This window comes from Triturus cristatus, chromosome 12 (genome assembly GCF_964204655.1).
Source record: "Triturus cristatus chromosome 12, aTriCri1.1, whole genome shotgun sequence".
Lineage (NCBI taxonomy): Eukaryota > Metazoa > Chordata > Amphibia > Caudata > Salamandridae > Triturus > Triturus cristatus.
The window spans coordinates 95,814,366-95,835,668 of record NC_140595.1 but is presented as its reverse complement, the minus strand read 5'-3'; the positions used below and the strand labels follow the sequence as shown (position 1 = coordinate 95,835,668).

Genomic DNA, 21,303 nt, shown 5'->3' with positions numbered 1-21,303 from the left:
AAAAGCCACACCATTATCTGACCATGCCATTATCATGAATATTGTAGCGCTCAGTTATGTCTGAGCTCTTACTATGCTGCAGATAGCAGCTGGTAGGAGCTTTCAAATGTAAACTGAAGGATCAAAGGACATGTATTTAACTAAATATAGTCTGGAACATCCCTCAAACGGCATCTGGCTCGATCTGGAGCTCTGTGTTGGTCAGCAAAATAAAGGGTGCGTTACATCCCTAACTAGGATTTCGTTTGACAAGAGGCTTAGGAATGAAAAGGTACAAAAGCACCATTTACAGTACCAAATGGGTCCTTTTTAATAAGTTAGAAATGTGCCAAAAAAATGGGCAGAGGTCATAGGATGCATTCTCTCTCCCAACCTTTCGAAATGCAATTAAAACACACCTGCCGGGGGGATTTATGGTGAAGGACAATCACAACTTCCTCCTTACTCCCCCCCAACCTCCAGGGTACACACTGTGCCTGTTTGTCTGTTGTTGTTTAAGTGTTTCTATTAGTTAGATGAGCAGTCATCGGCTACCATCTCATCAGTCTGCTCAGTACTTTAAATACACTCATTCTGGCAAAAATTATTTTTGATGAAAATCAAACTTTGTTGTGCCAGTTATAATAATCAAAAATAATCATGTTGTCCCTTAGAGCTCACTGTTGAAAAGTCCTGGGGAACATAACATCAAGAAGTCCCATAGAGTTACCGGTTACGGTGTCTGGTACGAGTCTGTGATGAGCAAAGCCCCTCCAAGCTCTTACCCCTCAGTCTGTGATCCGAATCAGAGGGTTTGCATTCTCTGTTTTACTGGTAGACTTTGTTGTACTTAGCAGGCAAACCTGTCCATGCCTCCTTAGACTCACCTCCATGAGCAGACCATCTTTTGCTCCAGACCTGCTCTTGCTTCCTGCTCAGTGGAAGCAAGGGGCGCTTCTTTGGACAGATGCATGACATATTCACAAATCCTTTAGAAAAATCACACAATGACAGATGGAAAATTGGCACAGCAAGCTTAAGCTCAGAGCAATCTGTACCAAACGGGTAAAAAGAACCAAATCTTTCAATCGTATCCCCAAAAAATTATTGCTTTAGAAAGGAAGGGTCAGTAGAGCTCAGCACACCATCTTTTAACTCACAGGGACTCCTACTGAGCTTCGCCAGAATCATGCAGAGCTTCTGTTTTCAGGGTCTCCAAGCAACAGTAAAGTCATAAAGCCAGAGCATCAAGAAGGCATTGTGACCCGTCAACAGCCAAAGTAAAACAAGGTGGGAAGTGACATAATCGGAATATATGAAATTGCCAGGCAAGAAACATCAGAGAGGTCATCTCTGGGGACTCAAGGAGAGAAGTCTGCCTGGGTTAATCAAGACTCATGACAAGACCAACAGTGTGCACATCTTTAAATCTAGGACTTACCACAGACTTAGTCAATGGAGGTTTGAAAAACACAATGGCTTGGCATAGAAGACTAGATACAGCAATGTATACAAACATATTAACAGCTTGTGAAAAATTAAGCTGGAATTGTATTTTCACATTAGGAATGTTTGCTATTTTTTACTTGGTTTGGGATTTTATGTACTTTACAAATATTATCTCAGATGAAGTGAATATCCAAGAAACTAAATTGAAGATCTAAAGTAAACTTCAAAACTGTGATTCTTAAATATAGTGATTTAAGAAGACTTTCTGGGGCCTGTAATCTATATCATCCCTCTCAACGTCTTGCTAGGAGTGAGGAAAAGAAAGACCTAAAATGCTGTCAAACCAACGAAAAAAGTTACCTGTAGCAACAACATGATCCATGGGTAAAAATAGGGAAAAAAGGTAACCAAACTGGGGAAAGAAAAAAAAAACAATCCAAAGAAATACCGTTAATTCAACAGATTAAGAGCCCAATTTACTTCTTGGCAGTAAGGATACTCCATAGCAATGGAGTAGCCTTACCTTCAAAAATGCTGTCCGCCTGCCACATTTACATGCGGGCGGACCTTAGGGTTAATCACGGCGGAGACTACTTTGTCTACGACATGATTAATCCCATCCGACAGTCCTGGGGAGTCAGGGCAGTCGGAGAAATGACTACATGTCCGCCCATCTACATGTAGTCAATTTTTACTGTTCCTTACTACCAGGAAAAACCTGGAGCTAAGGAACAGTAAAAACAATTATAATGCTTTCCCCGACTGGAGGGAAGCCTCCTACGGCGAGGGGAGCATTCCTTTTTTTCTTTAAAAGAAAATCATGTTTTGGGATTTTCTTTTTGAAAGGAAAAAAGGAATACTGTTTCTATAGGGCTGTGACCTTTCGATATTACTGCTATGACTAATACAAGCCCTACACAACATCAAGGCAGCAACAAGAAACCATGAAGAAAACCAGAGTTATTATACAAAGGAAAACATCAGAAACAGAAATACAGGAATGACCTCAATCAGGTATCCGAGACCAGAGTAGCACGCTGAAATCCAGGTTTGCTCAAGCAACAGAAAAAAAGCTGTCTTGTGGGCTAAGCCACACAAATGAACATAAAGGAATGCAGAAAGGCCACTATGGAGGAAAGAGGGGGATATGGAACTAACAATCTCCAGAAAACCACGCAAGACCAAGAAATGTCTGGGAGTTGAAAAATGAGAATTTAGATGGTGCAGTTTCATCGAATAGACACAAGAATACATCAGTGACAACAAACCAAGAGAGCAATCCATTATTTTTCACATTTTTAAAGAAGTGGCCCTACGTTCATTCACCTCTGCATGTGTAACATCTGTTGACTCCAGAGTTTCACCAGATACAGTAACCTAAGCACAATGGTTGTAAGGAAATTCCCACTACATAAAAGATAGCCAAACCGTAATATTCTCACCTGGGCGTTACAGGCTTCCACCATGCTTAAGTACGTGGGGCTCATAAAGATCTTCACCTGTTGACTTCAGACATACCAATGCTTCAAGAGAATCTTAAGAAGCCTCAACAGACAAAGCAAGGTAAATAAAGGAGCACTTGCACACACCTCAAATCCTTTCAGGTGTCACAATATACTCCAATAAACATTATAACTACCATCATAGTAGCGCCCTATAATGAAACAGCATTGATTTCACTTGAAAAGAAAGTGGTCCATGGAACCTTGCAAGTTATCAAAGCTGAAGTAAGCAGTTACACATGATGCAACTCACACGGTCTGCAGACTGGATAAAGTTCGGACTGAATGACGTAGGAAGCGTAACCGTCGTCAAAGAATACAAGGAACCTATGTATTAAAATAAAACATATGTCAGTGTAATAATACTGATACGCCTTTACAATTGTAAATGATGGTAAGAATGCTAAGTTGTAGCACAAGTATTGCACACACAAGAGAATTTGCACGTAAAGCATATAGAACAGATGGTAGAGGAGTACGCTTCGCTCACACGCATACTTCAATACAGAAAACGGTACAGCTTCATGGGCAAGCTTCGCTCAAACATGCCCTAAACAAGCAACACACAGACCGCAGGAAGAGTCTGTCGTGCTGCATCCAGTTGGAAACCGGGCAAACTGGTTATGCCTAGCAGCAACACTGATGCATTCATTAAATGGGCTTTATCGGCCGAAAAATCAAGAGTGTAAGAATTGGCTACCAGCCCTAATGCTTGTAAAAGAATTGTGGAAAACTGTGGGGAAAAAAATAAACAGAAGCCTCGTTTGCAGGCCCACAAAGATTGTCACACTCGCTCAGAGGCACTCAATGGTCTTGGTCAAAGTTAGTGCTCTATGTCTAATTAACAGCTGGCACAACATGCATTACCTCAGTAGCATTAGTTATTCTCTGAACAGAGGGCATTAAATAAAGGCGTGCTGATGTATAAACAGAGTATTTCAATGCTTGGTAGGGGGAGTTAAGTCAATATGTGTGAAACATATTGGGGTTGTGGGAGAGTGGAACTGGTAGAAGATTCCAATACCTCATTTTATTTTTGATGTTTGGTGGCTCAGCTACCACTCCGGCGTAAAGCCACACTTGATTTCCATCCTTGTACTTGGCTACCACTCGGCTACCTACAAAGAGCTTCTCTGGGAAGGGGTGATAGTCATAGGCAATGTGATTCCCGGACAGGAGGCTTTTCCCTTTGTTGTCAAACTTCACTTTGTATTTCTTGCCAGCACCTGAAAAGGAAAGGCACAGAACAGTGATTAACCCTGATCAGACAGCAATAGGCTATGTAAGGAAAGACATTAAAATGGGTATACTTTTGTGGATTACAAACTTGTAGTTCATAAGTTGAAATTCAAACAGATCAGGTCTTCTGTTCCATGGCGCAGACATCATAATATAAACCAGGAATTTGCATATGATGTTCAAAGACAGGTAAAACTTATACATGAAAAATGTAGGCAATTTTCATTAGAAACCATGAGGTTAAATCGGACCAACAAAACGACAAGGGGAAATACTGTTACTGAACAGCACCATATATTTCCCTAGAGAGATTTTGCCCCAGATTCTCATCTTTTCCATTGGAAACTGGGACTAACTTACAGAAAGTAATTTATGACTGGGTTTAATACACAGTATTTCCATTTTCAACCAATTATACTTTGCCAAATGTCTGCAGGTATCTTCTGAAATGACTTTTGCATGCACAGCATGCAAGCACAATTCAAATGAAAACCGCGATTTCAACATTGGGACAAAAAAGGTTTGCACCAGACTTGAATTTTAGAGCAGCGCTAGTAATGACGATGATGGCATTTACGTCTGTTATGTTAAGTGAGAGCTACCCAACATAGGACAAAAAAGCAGGTACACATACTAAGCAAACACCAGCTTAGACGAGAAATAGCAATACAGTATTTCTGGGAAAGGGGCCGTACAGGACTGTGGGGGAAAGGATATACTAGCTTTGCTCGAGACGTCCTGCGGCACATAAAAAGGGGGGATGGAGATGGTGAGGCAGTGCCACAATAAGGTCAAATAAATAGGGATTGAAGTTAATGAGAGAAGTAGTGCAAGGGGAACACTATAATGCAGCCACAACATTGAGCTACAGAGAAGACGAAAATACTAACAGCAAACCCGCTCGACAGTACAAATAATGAAAGCCCTGCTTTCCTGTATTAGGAGTATCCTTGACAGTGCATCTAGTCTGTGAGAAACTATGATCTACATATATTACCTTAGATCTGAATATGGGCACTCACATCAGAGAAGTGAGAGAAACTAAACAGAATTCTAATGTGAAAGAGCCCAGAGTTATTGTCGTCACATTTTCCTGGCATCACTGTTTTATCTCACCCTACAATGCTGATTAACAGTGCTTGTCGCTACCCTTCCTCACTATTTTCAAGGTAATGTGTAATCTGAGACAGTGAGCCACGTCATTACTTGCAGTCCAGGGCAGTGCAAAATTATTAAACCCTCCAAATAAATCAGTCCACTACTAAAGGTCTAAAAAGCGAATTATTTATCCATCAAATTGAGAACGAGACCACCTAAGCTTAATTGCTAAAACCCACAAGCAGTCCACATCAAGTTTTCAGTTCTTAAACTGATCACAAAAAGCCCATCAATCTATAGAACCCTTTCTTAACGTTTAATGATAGTGTCTTCAAGTCACCTGGCAACTCTGGACTTGGGTGTTACCAGTGTGTGTGAAGGTGAAAGCGGCACTACTGTTAGTATTCTGCGTTGAAGGGAAGACTGCTGTGCAGTGGAGCTGGGGCTGTTCAAGGTGTTACATTTTAAAGTCAGTTCCCACTATTCATCCTCGCAGAACTCACCAACATTCTGGATGGCAATCAGTGTTCCTTTGTGCCAGGTCTTGGTCCTTTTCTTTCCTAGGATACGCATGCCAACTATAAGGTCTCCGTCTTTGCTAATGTCACCAGCCTGCATTCCTCCCAAGGAGCTTGTGGGCGAGGATGGAATAGAGGACACCTTAGATGGATGCGAATCTGCAAAGAAAAGATGTGTTATTGAGCAGAACTTAGTTCACGCTATCTTTACTTTCCCTTGTTACTTAACTCCGTTTCAATCACAGGTGCTACTCCTTTCACGCTGCAACAACCCTCCTTGGACAAGAGAGATACAGGCAGAAACGACAGATAGGCCTAAATTCCATAATCCACAAAGCTCCTTACCGTGGATACATCAGTCCAGAGAGTCATCAGACCTGACTCACATGGATTCTAGGGCATGAGGTCTATATAGGTTACAAAGCTTTCCAGTTTTAGCATTTGATGTGGGAGTGATGTTTCCCCTTCATATTCTACCTAGCTGTGGGTTTTTGGCACAAGGTTAGAATTTGCCACCTCTAACACTGGGTTTCTCACGGGTTTGTCAAAGGATCACAGCTTTCCCTTTCAGGCTGGCACAGTTACAGAGCTTTTCCCAATTCAGGAAGGACCTCAAGACCTGGCTCTTTGAAAGAACCCAGCGCTCAGACAGATCTGCAGCACCCCCTCTTGAGACCCTCACAGGTGAGTAGCCACGCTTTATAAACCCTTGATTGATTTCACCACTAGGGGTGAATAGCATATCGGTTTGGCCTCCCATTACTGAAGGATATGTCTTTCACCTTTGGGACATGATGATCCAAGTGTTTAAAGTAGGTCTGAAGGGGTTGGACAAGGAACAGCCTACTGGAAGAGCAACGGCTTGTGTAGCTTACACATTACACACACCAGAGGATAGGCATGGAATGAGTGTTATGTGATGGGACAGACCTTTAGCAGAAGAGACAGTCTCACTTCAATAGTGCAGGTTCAAAGGCCCATTTCGCAGTAGAATGAACTACCCTGCTATCACAAACCAGCCATCTCCTATCTTCAGAAGAACGTTTAGTAGTGTACTTCTAATTAGGAACAACAATGTCAAAATGCGGATCACTAGAGGCATGTTCTCAAGTTCACTGGAGGAAAAAACTGATAATAAACATGGGAATACTCATTTTTGTTCAAAATCCACGGTATGCAGCACACACATTAGTTTTTGTTTTGTGTGCTATAACTAAGGAGTTTGACTGATGATGAGCTTGGGCTGAAGGATTAGGTTTCTCTGCATCAAGATATGGATAAAGGTTGACCAAGGAAAGACTTGGACAAGTCTTCAAGTTTACATTGCTTACACTGTTGAAACACAAAACAGCATTTGGTGAACTGCCTCTAGTGGGTGCAAGGTGGCAGCAAATGTAATCTGTTAATAAGGATTACGCTCCCGCAAGTGAAACTGTTGCACATGCATTTAAGTTTTTTTTGACTGGCATCTGATAAGCCGCATTTGTGCGCAGGACAGGATATCCTTGGCGACAGCTGCACATTCTGTTCCTAGTCACTAGGTTCATAACCGGGACCATCGATCTTAACAAGTCCTTAACTGATTAGAAGGAGCTGGACTACAAGAAGGAAGCCTATTTGGATGAATTACCTTCAGAAGATGTTGAGCCAATATCATTTCAATGGGGCGGTCTTGGGTAAAAATGTAGTCTGTGCTGTTAACCATTAGCAACAATTAGAATAGTGTCTTTCCTGTTGCCCACTCAGTGGAAGGATCAGGGTGATGCAGCGGTTCCCGAAAGTTTCTGTAGTGCATATTCCAATGAAATCCTGTATTTCAGAATGTCCTAACACAGTGAATGCACACTTCTTTTTGAAGAGTTCCTGCTAGACTTATTATGGCACTCAGGTGCTTTTTTTTCAAGTTAAGTCAGTTCTGCTTTTTCCTTCTATAATGATGATGCATGTTTATGGTTCACCAATACAGCATTATCAGATTGCGGTAACTACAAACTGTTTCGGCAACATCTTACATTCCTCATTTATCATTTTGCTACATTATCACGGACCTTCCATCCCATCCCCTGGTTTTTGTATTGGATTTGCATTTCAAAGGAATTGTCTGATACATTATTTGACATGAAGCTCCACCCCCCCCCCCCAACCCCTCTATAACAAGGAATCCAACTTGTTATGTAATAAGATCTGCTTATGTGCAGTGAACATTCTACGAAGCTACTATTATTAGAGATCAAGAAGAAACCACATTAGACGAGATTACATTAGGGGCCACCATTTGCAAGATTGCAGCATTGATCACCTCCATGCATCAGTCGTGGTTGCCAGCAATAATGTAAAAAAAAAGCTGTCAATGTGGAAAGCCTCTACATGGGTAATACATTAACAGCCATAGCTGCAGTACCTTTCACTCCAATTCAATATTATTATTAATAGCCTCTCCAACATAGTATTTTTTATCACTAAAATATCTGCTTTAAATATACTTTGGAAATTCTGCTGTTTTTCTCCGCACACAAACTATGAATTCTGAAATTACACACATTTTCGCTTCAAATACATGCTTTTAAAATACAGTTTTAGCATACATCTATTAATTCAACCAAGCAAAGTTACTAATTTAGTTCATTAGGCTACAAAAAGGTGAGCTACTTACAGGTAGTCAGAGAACTAGCAGTAGCTCATGAGCTGCTCATTGGAGAAGCTGGCTCTAAACTATTACTTCAAGGGGACTTTAAACCCACTGCCCAACCCCAGAAATATCCATTTAATCCAAGGAACTCTATCTTGCTGCCAGCCTCTGAGACTACCCCCTAACATCCAATATCCATAACACACACACTGCAAGTTCCTCGAACTATCTGTAACGTACACCTACACTACCCATGCCACTCTACTAGGACCACATCAATGAATCAGTTGGGAGAAAGCTAGACTGCAGTAACAACTTACTTTGTTTCCTAATAAATCTTTTTTCTCCTTCCAGACAAAGATTCAACTTTGCTACCACTGTCCTTCCTGATCGACCTACCATGCTTGGAATGCACCTGTGGATACAGCCACCAAAAAGGTAGCTTCATGTTGCCAGAATAATTCAATAAACATTTACTACACTGAGTCGCTCTGCCATCAGAATCGCCACCCATCCCATTTTTGTTGAAAGGTCCCTTTGATAAGAGCGACGCTTTTAGTCTAACATGGAATGCTGAATCCTTAAAAAAGAAACGCAGACTGACGGACATGAGATTTACATCCAAGCAATACCAATATTGTGCACTACAGCTAGATTTGGGAACAAAAAAATTGTTAGCATACACGTTTTCCCCCTCATCTCTGGCAAGGCAAGAAAGAGTAGTCAAAATGAACATGGAGCAACTTCCTACAGCAAGTTGAGGAATCATAAACCCAAACAAACTTTACACAAGCACCACACGAAGAAACGTAGGCTCTGAAAATTGTATGTACATGCAAGCTGGTATGCAAACTCTGATTATTCTGTAGAGTGAGGTGCACATGGACGTGATGATACACACACTGCTCATTAGAGTGTTACCCCAATGTTTTAACCACGGTAATTACAAACCATCTCAAAGAGCTTGCCTTGCACAAATAAGCAAGTGCGCTCTTACATTCTCCTTGAAAACCTCTCCATGATAATATCAACAGAAAGCAAACGTGCTTGGGGATTGTATTCTCAACAACGAATACTACCCACCTCCCATCGAGACACTTCATGTTTTGCTTACCTTTCTGGGCACTGGATTTCTTGGTGACTGCTTCCATGAATTTTTGAACATCTTGAGCAGATTTCCTCATGGCGGCCATCGCTTCACGTAACTGACATGGGAATGATAACAAAGAGACAATATGTATATATTATCGACGCACACTACTGAGTTAATTGCTATGGGTGCAGTTACAAAAGAAATCACATATAAAACTCTTAACATATCACTAACAGACTTAAAGTAGGAACAATATGGACAGTAACTAAACGTGCGCACAAGAGAGGCACATTTTCAACTCACCAAGCTCTGGTCTTTCGAAACTCTATTAACTGCATCACCTGTCAGAAACACATATTAAAATAACATTAATTAAATTGCAAAATGTTGCATTTGTCCGAAAATAGCTGATTTACACCATAGTCTGGACTTGCTGTAAAAGCTGGAGGTCAAGTTCAAGGTCTCTGGGCAGAAAAATATAGCTAAATGAGCAGTTTACAACATACTAAGGGCAACATCTATTTGTTCCCTGAAAAAACTGCAAATCTGGAGAAACTGGAGACTATACTGTGTCAGATAAGTCAACTTGAAAACAATTTTCGTGGGTTCAGTTATGCAGCTGCAAACAAAGAAAGAATTGTGAAACATCTCATGACACAGCTGATATTCTTAGGACCTTAGCATGAGCAGACGGACAGAGATCTGAGCATAAGTGGTCCATTACACTCAGTTGGACTTCCAACAACTGGAGTTGAAGACAGCTTGGGAGACTGACCTGTCAGTCCAAACACCCAATTAAGTTTGGTCTGGTCATAGGGAACCAGAACGAGGCTTACAGCAGACCATCCGTCACATTGTCTATTGGGTCCTGACTAAGGTCCACAGAATAGAAAACAAACAACTCAAAATATTTGAAAGAGGATGATTTGGTGCAACGATAGAGGAGTTCGAACTGCAAGTGTGGGTGTAACATGGCTTAAATGATTTTACCACTGTAAAGGATTACAGAATGCAATACATCTGAATGAAATAGAACAAAGTATAAATATTCATAAAATATATATATATTTTTAAATAAATCACAGCTTTACCACTCAAGCTCTTCTGCAAGGTGGACAGTGCGACAAGTGCTTTGCTCTTTGTGAACTTCACCAAAGCGAAGCTGAGCTGCAGTTGGCTTAAAACTCCAGTACAGTCTATACTAACAGACACTCTTGTTTGTATCAGGCTTGTTTAGATGAGGTCACTAACTGAACTCCATTTTAAAGAACAACTACCCACCAGAGCCGATGCTGAGGACATCATCATCTTCATCGGGGATCTCAATGACTTCCGCAGGTCTGCCAGAGCCCTCGTCCTCGGAACTGCTCTCACGATAGTTCAACCCCAGCTTGTTGTATAAATCTTTCACAAGAGATTCACAGTCATCGACGGCACTAAAGAGACACAAAACAGTCGATGTTAAAAATATAAGTAGCAATACACCCGATCCACCCCGTAAACTCACTGCCAGTGTGACAGCATAATGCTGGATAAAGCAAAAATGGACTTTTAGACTTTATAAAATTGAACAAACCTCTACCCAGGCCTCCACCTGCACTGCCCTAGTACAATAATATACCCGGATAATTAACACTGGCAGCGTCAGTCTTACATAAGATCTTCTGCAGTGGTTTACACCTGTTCTCAATAAGATTTCTAGAGGAGAAAAACCACTTCCTTGTTTACATGAACTTCCAGCAACAAAGGAAACCTTGGTTACTCAGCTATATCACAGGCATTCCCACGACTTAAAATTCAACAAAAGGGAGTGTCTTCAGTGCAAGCCTAATAGGCAGATCACAGGCATGTGGATTCAGTAGCAACAAAGAAAACAAACAGCTGACTTAGGTCAAGCACTTAAAGTTCCATGGAGCATCTATATAAGTGTACGAGTGCAACAACTTCCAGTATCTGCTGTTTAAAGATACTTGTTTCACACTAAGTCCACAAAAAGAAAGGAAGGTGCACTCTATTGCGAGTCATACAAAGCCAACACTTGTAGTAGAAATAGTTTTCTTCTTTTATTTGTAGCCTTGCAGGCTGACATTGATGGAACGAACAGCTATCATACTGCTTCGTGGACAGATAACTGAATAGAGATAAGTTTTGGAGATTTCTCCCCTTTTTTGCTTGTTTTGGAAAATATAGAAGTAGCGGTGTATTGAAGGCATAATCTATACCTACTAAGAATTATATGTATTTGCAACTTTGAAAATAAGATTAGACTCCTGAGATTCATTGATTAGTTACCTCACTTTGCGTTGTTTGAACATTCCTGATACATGTAGTAAGCCCTGACGAAGTTCCCAAGGCACAAGGGAACGAAATGTGTTGGCTGTGTGCCTGTGTTTTTTAATCAAGACTACAATTAAAAGAAGAAAACTATTTCTACTACAAGTGTTGGCTTTGTATGACTCGCAATAGAGTGCACCTTCCTTTCTTTTTGTGGACTATGTGGATTCAGTAGGTTTACACGGCACACAACGAACGATATAAAGCACGCCACCAGCTTGAATTGCTTCGCCCTCCCAATTAATAGAAAATACCACACCCCACACTGAGGCACACACACGGCGAAGCAATAAAAACACCTGTAAATAGATTTCACTCTCATAAAATGAGGCACATCAAAAGACTGTTTTCAGAATAAAGCAAGGGGTTTTAGTTGTGAAATACTCTAACAAAAAGGCTTTCTCGGATGTCAAATGAACAACATTCAAATGTATATAGAAATATATATGTGCAAGCGATAATAACACACTTATAAGTAGGCAAATGCAACTGTTAAATGCATGGAATAAAATACATGGAATAAAATACAAGCAAATAATAATACTGGACGTCCACTGCAAGAAATCGAAAAGATATATACACTAAATACATCAGAGGAGTATAACCACTTGAGACTTGAATGTGCACACAGAGACACACATGCATCACAATGCCAATTATCAAGAATAACACATCAGATGATTATAACCACGGGAGACCTGAATGTGCATACAGACACACTCACACATCACAATGTCAATAATCAAAAGAAAACACCTCACCAATCACTCTTTCTCTGCATTCTTAAATGGAGGAGCCCTTAAAAGTCAGGCAAAAGCTTTGATCGGGACCCTAAAAACAAGTTCCATGTGGCAACAGGTCTGTTCCACAGGGAGCTCCCGTCTGGGCACCAAGATTTCCTGCATTTAATACCTTTTATTCAACCTGAGGACAAGGTTCTAGAAACCTCGCCTCCTTTCTTTTGTTATGAAAAACCGAGCTGACCGTACTGGTCTGTGTCAAGGTCAAGACAGAAGCTGGCCAGGCCCCTGTATTTTGACCCCGAGACAGAGCTGTACATTCCACACATTTCTCTAGCAACAACAATCTCTGCTCTGAAAGGTACCAAGCATGCATCCCACACATTATTTCAGTGAAGCTTATCAAAGCCTCCAAAAGTACAGAAAACAACTTTGAACGTGAATAGCCTAAACAACTTGAGTGATCTGGGGGCCTGCCTGTGTGCGCAAAGCTCAAGCTAGACAGAGTCAGAATTCAAGATGGCATGAGGGATTGTCAAAGCCAACAGTAAGAACTTTATAAAACTTCCCAATGTACAATACAATGCACATTTGTGCACCACTGCCTATAGCATCACACCCTTCACTTCCCAATGTACAACATAATGCACATCATAATACACATTTGAGCACCACTGCATATAACGCTGCACTCCGAGACCAAGAAGTACATTCCACACCTCTCTCTCTCGCTCTCTCTCATGCTTTCAAATGCACATGCCACCCGTTCTGTTCCTGGCAAGGCTGTTCTACTCTGTGAAAGTACTCCCACTCTGCAGCTACAAGGAGACACAAAATTAAATCTTCAAGGCAAAGTGCACATGCAGGAAAAATGGCGTTGTACATTCAAGAAAACACCTAAAGTCAATTAAACTAATGGTAGTCAAAGGTCATCACGTGGTCCCAATATATGGGAGTGTCTCTGGCACTACACTGCAATACTCAATTCACCACATTACCAATGGCACAGAAAAACGGATGACTGCAAAGAGAAACACATGGTGGAAGGCATGAGTTATGGCATGTGCTGAAAAGCATAACTAGGGGATTTCACTGGTTTTATGGGTTTAAATTTGCTAAACCATAACTAACATTTGCGGCTAAGGTTAGATCTAACTAATCACAGGTTTGGCTCAGATACATTGTTTTCCTAATAACTTTGGCATTGTACAACAAGTCTGCACAAAACGTTCCCAAAGAAAAGTTCATGCGATTTGCTTTCTGCAGATCACATTTCATGCAATTTTCAAGCAGGGAGCAAAAAACATAAGGTTTGGAGGGGCAGGTCAAGAAAATGACATTTGCCATTTTAATTCCCACATGAAGATTGTGACAGCGACTTAGAAAAAACAGTAAGCGGAATTATACCGAACTGATTAAGAAGGAAGAACATTTCCTCAACAAATTGCCTTTGCATGCTTTGGTATAAATCTGTCAGTGGTTTTCAAGGAATTAGCATTATCAAAGTGTTTTTGGAGGCGTCAAACTGAGCAAATCTATCACTCAAACTTAAAAAACATATAGATGTGGACCGTTAATCTGCAGATGGTCTGCCTGCCTAGGTTCAGGCTGCCCATCCCCCACAGGCCTAGCGTATTGGGGGATGGGCAGCCATGGCTGGAAGGTAGCAGAGCCTGGCCAGGCCATGCACCCAACCCCCGCTTCACACAACCAAAGGCCATGCGCAGCAGTGAAGTACGTCATAAAACAAAACGAAAATCACAGAAAAAGCTTCAATTAAAAAACGATTTCTATTTGTAGTTGAAATGCATAAAAAACACTGAAATGTGCCAGTTTTGTTAATGAGTGCACTCGAAACACGACATAACTCACAGTTGTCCACCATGTTAACTATTTTTGTTATTCTGTGCCATGGGGTAATAGGTGTTTTGTGCAGAGCAGACAACTAGGAGTTATTTTGTGTTTGAATATACATAAACATATATCCATATATTCAGAGAAAAACACTTTTCCTGGGTAAAGAGCTAGGTTTCTGCCAAATTTGGTGTAATACTGTTCAGCAGTTTTGAATGTAGCTGGGTCTAATTTTCCAATGGAATGCGCATCTTGACCGACCGACCCCCCCCCCTTGTTTTTTTTAAGGCCTGCAGCTTGACAGATCACACTGAAACCTTAAAGGGAGGGGCTGAGGTGGATAAAAAAAATTGAGAGTGAAGATTCATTAAACGGCACCAAATGCTATTCCTATGGAAACTTGGTCCGAACTATAACCACTCAATGGCGACTGCCACCGAGATAATATATTTATATATTTATATATATATTTTATAAATGTCTACGCCATGCAAGCGGCGTCCTGCAAGGACTGGTGCAGCGTGATGGGAGCTGTTAAACTGTTCTTTTTCCATGATTCAGAGAAAAAAAAATTATTTTAATCCTTTGCCACAACTCATGGAGTGCAGTGATTACTGACAATATATAGAAATTAACATAAACAGTGGATGCAGACCATGTAGCTCAGAGGTACAAATTATAACTGCTACCGCATCCGCTATTTTGGAATGTCGTTAAAGTAAACAAAAGCATTAAGTCCAGGATTCCTTTAGCGTTTGCAAAATTCCATATTTCACATTTTGAAGTGAACTTAATACAATTGCCATGGATCGCTGCTGTGTGCATGACGCAAGACATTATTTATATATTTGTGCGCAAGTCAGTAAAATTACTGGGTACCACTCATTCGAATAACGAGCCCCAAGACAGAGTCCCTAAAGTTTTAAGAAGATTCACAATCTCCACATAGGAGGATCCAAATCCAGAGATGCAGGAGAGTGGGCCAGTAATTCCAAAAGCTGCTCTGTCACTATGATGAGAATACTAGTAAGATATGCCTTGAAGGACAGAACTACATTTTTGGAAGAAATTGACAAACTAAGCCAGGAACTTAAAAATGTGGTGTCTAAAGAAATGTATGAGGAATTCATAGTGAATCTACAGTCACGAGTAGATAAAACAGAAAAAGAAATAAAAAATAAAAAGCAAAGAAAATTTGTACAAGACTAGAAGGATTATCAAGCAGGAAGAAAACGTATTTTCAATAGAAATGACAATTTATAAACAGAAACAGCCCAGTGAACTGGACCACTGAGAGAAGGAAGCAAGAATCAATCTGCAACTCAACTGGAGGCGAGACATCTCAGAAAGCAACGTTTCGAATATATCAAAAACAACACTTACACGTGGTGAATCTTCAGAACCCCACAGACATTTTTTCCAAGGAGTTTGAGCTAATAAATCAAGGAAGGACAAAGTACGAAAAGAACACTTTCGAAGAGGCAGAGGTTACAGAGGCAAAAAGAGGATCAAACAAGCCAAAAAGAGTGCAAAGACAAGATAACAAAACCCCAGCGGGAATGATGACAAGGGGAAGACAACAAGCACTATGAATGTGGTGAATCTATTAGACCGCACATTGTCCAAAGAGATGGTGTTGCTTTCTTTGGGCCTTTCCTTTCGTCCCTCATCGGACTTAAATTATGCTCAGAGTAGAATTGACTGATTTAATTTTACACGCAAATTAAAATTAAAGAAATTGTATCATACCAAACACATCAAGTCAGCTAACACTGATATATCACCCAATGACAGTAACTTAAGTATTGGTGATGTGGAGTTACTTTATACTTTACCTAGTTTAGATGATGAAAATTCATTCTTAAAATTTGTTAAACTTAGATGTAGATATTGGCACAAGTTGCCCAAGTGGCTTTAGACCCAAATCCACTTTTCTACCAAGCCTAACAAAAAGATGTGATTAATGCGTTTGAAAGAGGATCAAAAAGATCAGAGACAGACCCACATACAAAAGCTGAACAATTTGACGAAGACGCAATTTCTAGCTTTGAATCGTTTGCAATCGGACGATAACAGTGATTCGCCGATCAGACAAAGGTGGCAATGTACTTGTATTGTCAAAACACACATATTTACTAGAAGGCAACAGGTAACTACAAGATGAGTCATGTTACACACCCACCACCAGAAACAAGGAAAATAAAACCAATGCTCGATACATGGAAATGTTGACAGACTGGATGGCAAAGACCTTATAGAGCGGGAGGAATTTTTGTTTTTAAAATTTGCATTTCCAAACATTCTAATTTAATATCTGCTTCTCAAGCTACAGAAGAATGAAAACATCCGCCCAGGTTATCCTATTGTATCCTCAATAGGCTCCTTGCTAGAGAACACCTCTAGAGAAGACCGTTTGTGTCAACACTTCCAGCATATATCAAAGATCCCTGACACTTTTTGACTATTATTGATGGAATTTACAGGGAAGATTACCCACGGATGACCCCAGATGCCAACAGTTTACATAAGTGCATGTGTGTCCTCATGTAACGCAACTGGTGCCCTGATAGACGATACTGGGTCAAGTTTGCGCTATATAAAACTCAGTTAAAAAAAAACATGACCTAGGAATAGAGACCTTCGGACTTTTCATGAGGGCAAGGCCCTTATAATTTCTTTTACACTCAGAAATTATCACAGATATGATGTCTTATTGTCTGAATAACAACAACTTCTTTGATAATAAACTGTACAGACAAACCCAGGGCATGGCAATGGGTCCCTGCTTCGCACACAGCTACACAAATTTATTCATGGGCTGCTGGAAGGAGCAGGTGGCCAGTAACCTAATGGGATATGAAGATCAGGTTGCGCTCTGGCTTAGATTAATTGATTACATCTTTGTAATATGAATGAATGAATGAAATTGTATTTGTATAGTGCATGGCTACCCTGAGGTCTCCCAGCGCTGTAGACAGAACAGGCAGACGAGCCGAGATGTTAGAGCGATGTCTTGAAGAGGTGAGTTTTTAGAAGTTTACAGAAGGCCAGCAGATTTTTTTCCTTCCGTAAAGTAGAGGGAAGCGTATTCCAGAGTTTTGGTACATTAAACTAAAAGGAGCGTCCGCCCCATCTAGATCTTCGTATTTTCTTTGGAGTGGCCAGAAAAGAGAAGCTGGAACGCAGATTTCTGGAGGGGTGATATGGAGTGACAAGGGAGCGGGTGATGACCGGGCCGGTTTTCCACATGGCTCTGTGGGCCAGGCACATGGCCTTGAACTGTATCCTGGCCGAAATTGGGAGCCAGTGGAGGCTCCTCAGTGCTGGTTTGGCAGATTGCCACCGGGGCATATGGAGAAGTTGACTGGCAGCGCAGTTCTGAATTATTTGCAGTTTATGGATGATGAATTGGGGAGCTCCCAGGTATAGGGCATTCAAGGCGGGAGAGTAGGAGGGCCTGTACCATTACCCTTCTTGCCTGGAAGGGAAGGAGGGGAATGATTTTCCGCAGCATTCCCATCAGGCTGTAACAAGTGGCTGAGAGCTTAGTGGCCTGGTGGTTAAAATTGAGGGAACTGTCAAGCCACATGCTTCATTTTCTGCTGCTATATTCATTCACATTCACAATGAAAATGGTACAATTTAAAGTTCATGGACAAACTAGTAGTACCTGTATTGAATTTCTGGACATACAGGTATCCTGTCCAAGGAGGCCAGTTAGAAACCAAACTATTCTACAAAATAACAGCGAGAAATAGTTTACTACATGCCACCAGTGCACACCCCACCAATTTGATCTACAGCATTCCATACGGTGAGCTTCTACAAGCAAAAGAGAAATTGTAACACAGTTGAGATGCTTGTAAAGGAAAAGAAACTAATGGAACATGGATTTAAAGAAAGAGGATATAGCCGGAAAACGATTCAACAGGCTAGCACAAGAGGGGACCGGGTCTCCAGACAAAAACTCTCACATCCTGATACGTTAGTGGATGACCAAGGGGATAAATAAGATTTATCACTACATAGTCCAATCAATCAATCACAAACAGTCAAGAAAATATTTAAAGAATTATTGGCATGTACTCAATATTGATGAGATCTTGAACAAATATTTGGGTTCTTCTCCTAAAATCACATTTATGTAAAGCCACTTTTTAAGGGACAGCATTAGCCCTAACATCATTACTGAAATCAGTTCCAACAAGCACTTACTGACTAAATGTTGTTTCCTTTGTTGCAGAAAATGTAAAGCATGCAAAAACCGCTATGACGTTTCTGAAGTTCTTATTTCTATTACTTCTAGAAAATTCAGAATCAGAAAACGATTAACTTGTAATACAGAGTGTTGTATATATTGCTTAATCTGTCCCTGTGACAAATTGTACTTAGGCAGTACGATCCATCAGGCAAAAAAAAAGTCTGGAACATCGGAGGGCAATCCGCAATAAGGATAAACAGTACCCAGTTGCCAGGTACTTTGCAGAAGCAAAGTACCAGAATTGTGATCTACTGAAATTCCGAAGTACTGGATTCAATTGAAGTTGACATTAGCGGGGGCAACAAGGAAAACAAACTACGGAAATTAGACTCAAGATATATTATAGTTTTTGATACTTTAGTTCTGAGGGGCTTGAACTCCGAGAACGAACTAACAGTTCATTCAGGAGATTGAGTCTTTGTGTTTTAGCTATCCGCTTCTTTCTTTTGTTACTTCTTGATCGTAGTTGTTTTTAATCCTTGGTTTTAACAGTATTTGTTTTGTTTTCATTCAGGTAATCCATTTTTAACCAGAACTTACCACATGTCAATCAAGTAATGATTCACCAACTTAAATTTGGGATTTCATTTTTCACCCACAGGGTCTGAATAGCATTTGAGGTACCAGAAATTAAACTATTGTTGAGTCACATATGCTTGGTTATATTTGCCCACTTGGGCACAATTGTTTTGACTTTTGTTTTTAGTTTATTTTCGATTCCATATTGCCGCACATTGAGGATGAACAGGATTACTTTTTAACTTGGTCTAGTTTGCATACTTGAGCATGACAGCTATTTTGCCAATTCCGTGGTGCTTGTATTCATCAAGAAAGTTTTCACCCATTAGGGTTTTGTTTAATTTATTTGCAAATTGAGGGCAAGTCACAATTATGAATGCTACAGTAGCAATATTACCAGTTGTCATATAAACATGAGGGTATCATAGGATACAAATGTGCAGGACGGATTTGATACTGTCAAAATGCTCTCTCTCATGTTTATCTGATACTTCAAAATGGTGGCCCTGCACATGTTAATCTTCAGTGGAACTGTAACCAACTTGCACTATATTTGGCTTGTGTTTACACGACATGGCAATGATGGTTTGGCATTTTGCCTTTGTTTATTTAATTTATGTTATTCAAACAAATGGTGCCCAGTAATTCCACAGACTTGTGCACGAATATATGAATAATGTACTGCTCTTGCACACAGCAGCGATTCATGGCAATTGTATTAAGTTCACTACAAAATGAGAAATATTGAATTTTGCAAGCGCTACTTTATAAAATGAACCATGGAATGAATGCTTTCATTTACTTTTCTGACATTTCAAAATAGCAGCTGCTGTAATTATTTGCTCCTCTGAGCTACATGATCTGCATTCACTGTTTATGTTAATTGTATATATATTGTGCGTAATCGCGGCACTCCATGACCCGTGACAAAAGCTATGGTCAAAACGCGTTGGGAGGAGCTGGTTTGCAATAAAGTCACTTGCAGCAATTCGAGGTGTCTGGGAGTTTCCTTATTATTGGGAGAGACAAGTGTTTTCAGAGTACGGGCTGCAGGAGCGTGACTCAGACCGCCGCATTGGAGACATGCCCGATATTTTCCAGATCCCAGTGGTGATCGAATATATATATTTTTCCGAATCACAGTGGTGATCGAATATATAATTATATATATTTATTTGTAAAAAAAATTGTGGATTTGCATTGGTGTGCCACACTACACCCAGACAGACACTGGATGGCAACACCAACATGTTTCAGCTCTATAAGTTTTTTTCTTGTCGATTACCAAGTAGGATTAAATCTCACTGATGAAGCAACAGCAGATATACGTATCCACCCTAAACCTACACCTGGGTAGTTATATATACTTTCCAAATTACATAATATGAACGATTCCCGCCATCCCATCAGCTCTGTCAATGATACAGCTGCTGAGAGAATATCTTTTATTAACTGACGTGCACCATCAGACTATTGAGCAACATTTTCCACAATGTGTTAAGAATATCAGTCACTTCCTTCAGACTACTGAACAATTAAAAGCAAACTTACACATTTGATGAGGACACTCTCCTGGCACCATTTTATGTTACAACCCTATACGACAATATACCCCATGAGAGTTATCTTGTTACACTATCTGAAGCTCATTATAAAATTATTATAATTATTAAAAGCTGTCAAAGTGCCTACTAACTTAGCATGACTTTTACTTAAATCCAACAAGTGTACACACTATCTGCAGATACATGGCTCTTCTATGAGCACTCGGATTGTTCCATCCGATGTTAGCATCTCTGCAGGCAAACTAGAAGATGATGTACTTGTTGCCTCTTCCAGCATCACACCACTGACATGGCTAAGATACATGGACAACATTTATAGTATGGAATGCAGGAAGTGGAAAACTGGAAGAATTTACAGTAAGTGTCTATCTGACCATCAAATTCATTAGCATCAATACAAAATACAAGAGTCCACATTTCTGGATTCGCCACTAACAATTCATGCAGCGATATTCGTAAGTGATCTGTACAACAATCTTACAGGTGCTTATCTGTATTTACACTGAAGTTCGCATCATCCACG

The 21,303-nt window shown here is 40.4% G+C and overlaps 1 protein-coding gene across 3 annotated transcripts in view; it reads right to left on the bottom strand.

Moving 5' to 3' along the window:
- The window catches only part of SETDB1 (SET domain bifurcated histone lysine methyltransferase 1), a 98,534-nt gene that overhangs the window by 64,421 nt on the left and 12,810 nt on the right, over positions 1-21,303 (bottom strand). For all 3 annotated transcript variants that reach the window (XM_085639153.1, XM_085639152.1, XM_085639151.1), the window contains exons 3-8: positions 10,789-10,943; positions 9,811-9,848; positions 9,529-9,619; positions 5,771-5,944; positions 3,955-4,156; positions 3,184-3,257 (exon numbers count right to left, since the gene is read on the bottom strand). In XM_085639153.1, the coding sequence (XP_085495279.1) occupies positions 3,184-3,257; positions 3,955-4,156; positions 5,771-5,944; positions 9,529-9,619; positions 9,811-9,848; positions 10,789-10,943 (734 nt within the window). The remainder of the gene's footprint in view (positions 1-3,183; positions 3,258-3,954; positions 4,157-5,770; positions 5,945-9,528; positions 9,620-9,810; positions 9,849-10,788; positions 10,944-21,303) is intronic.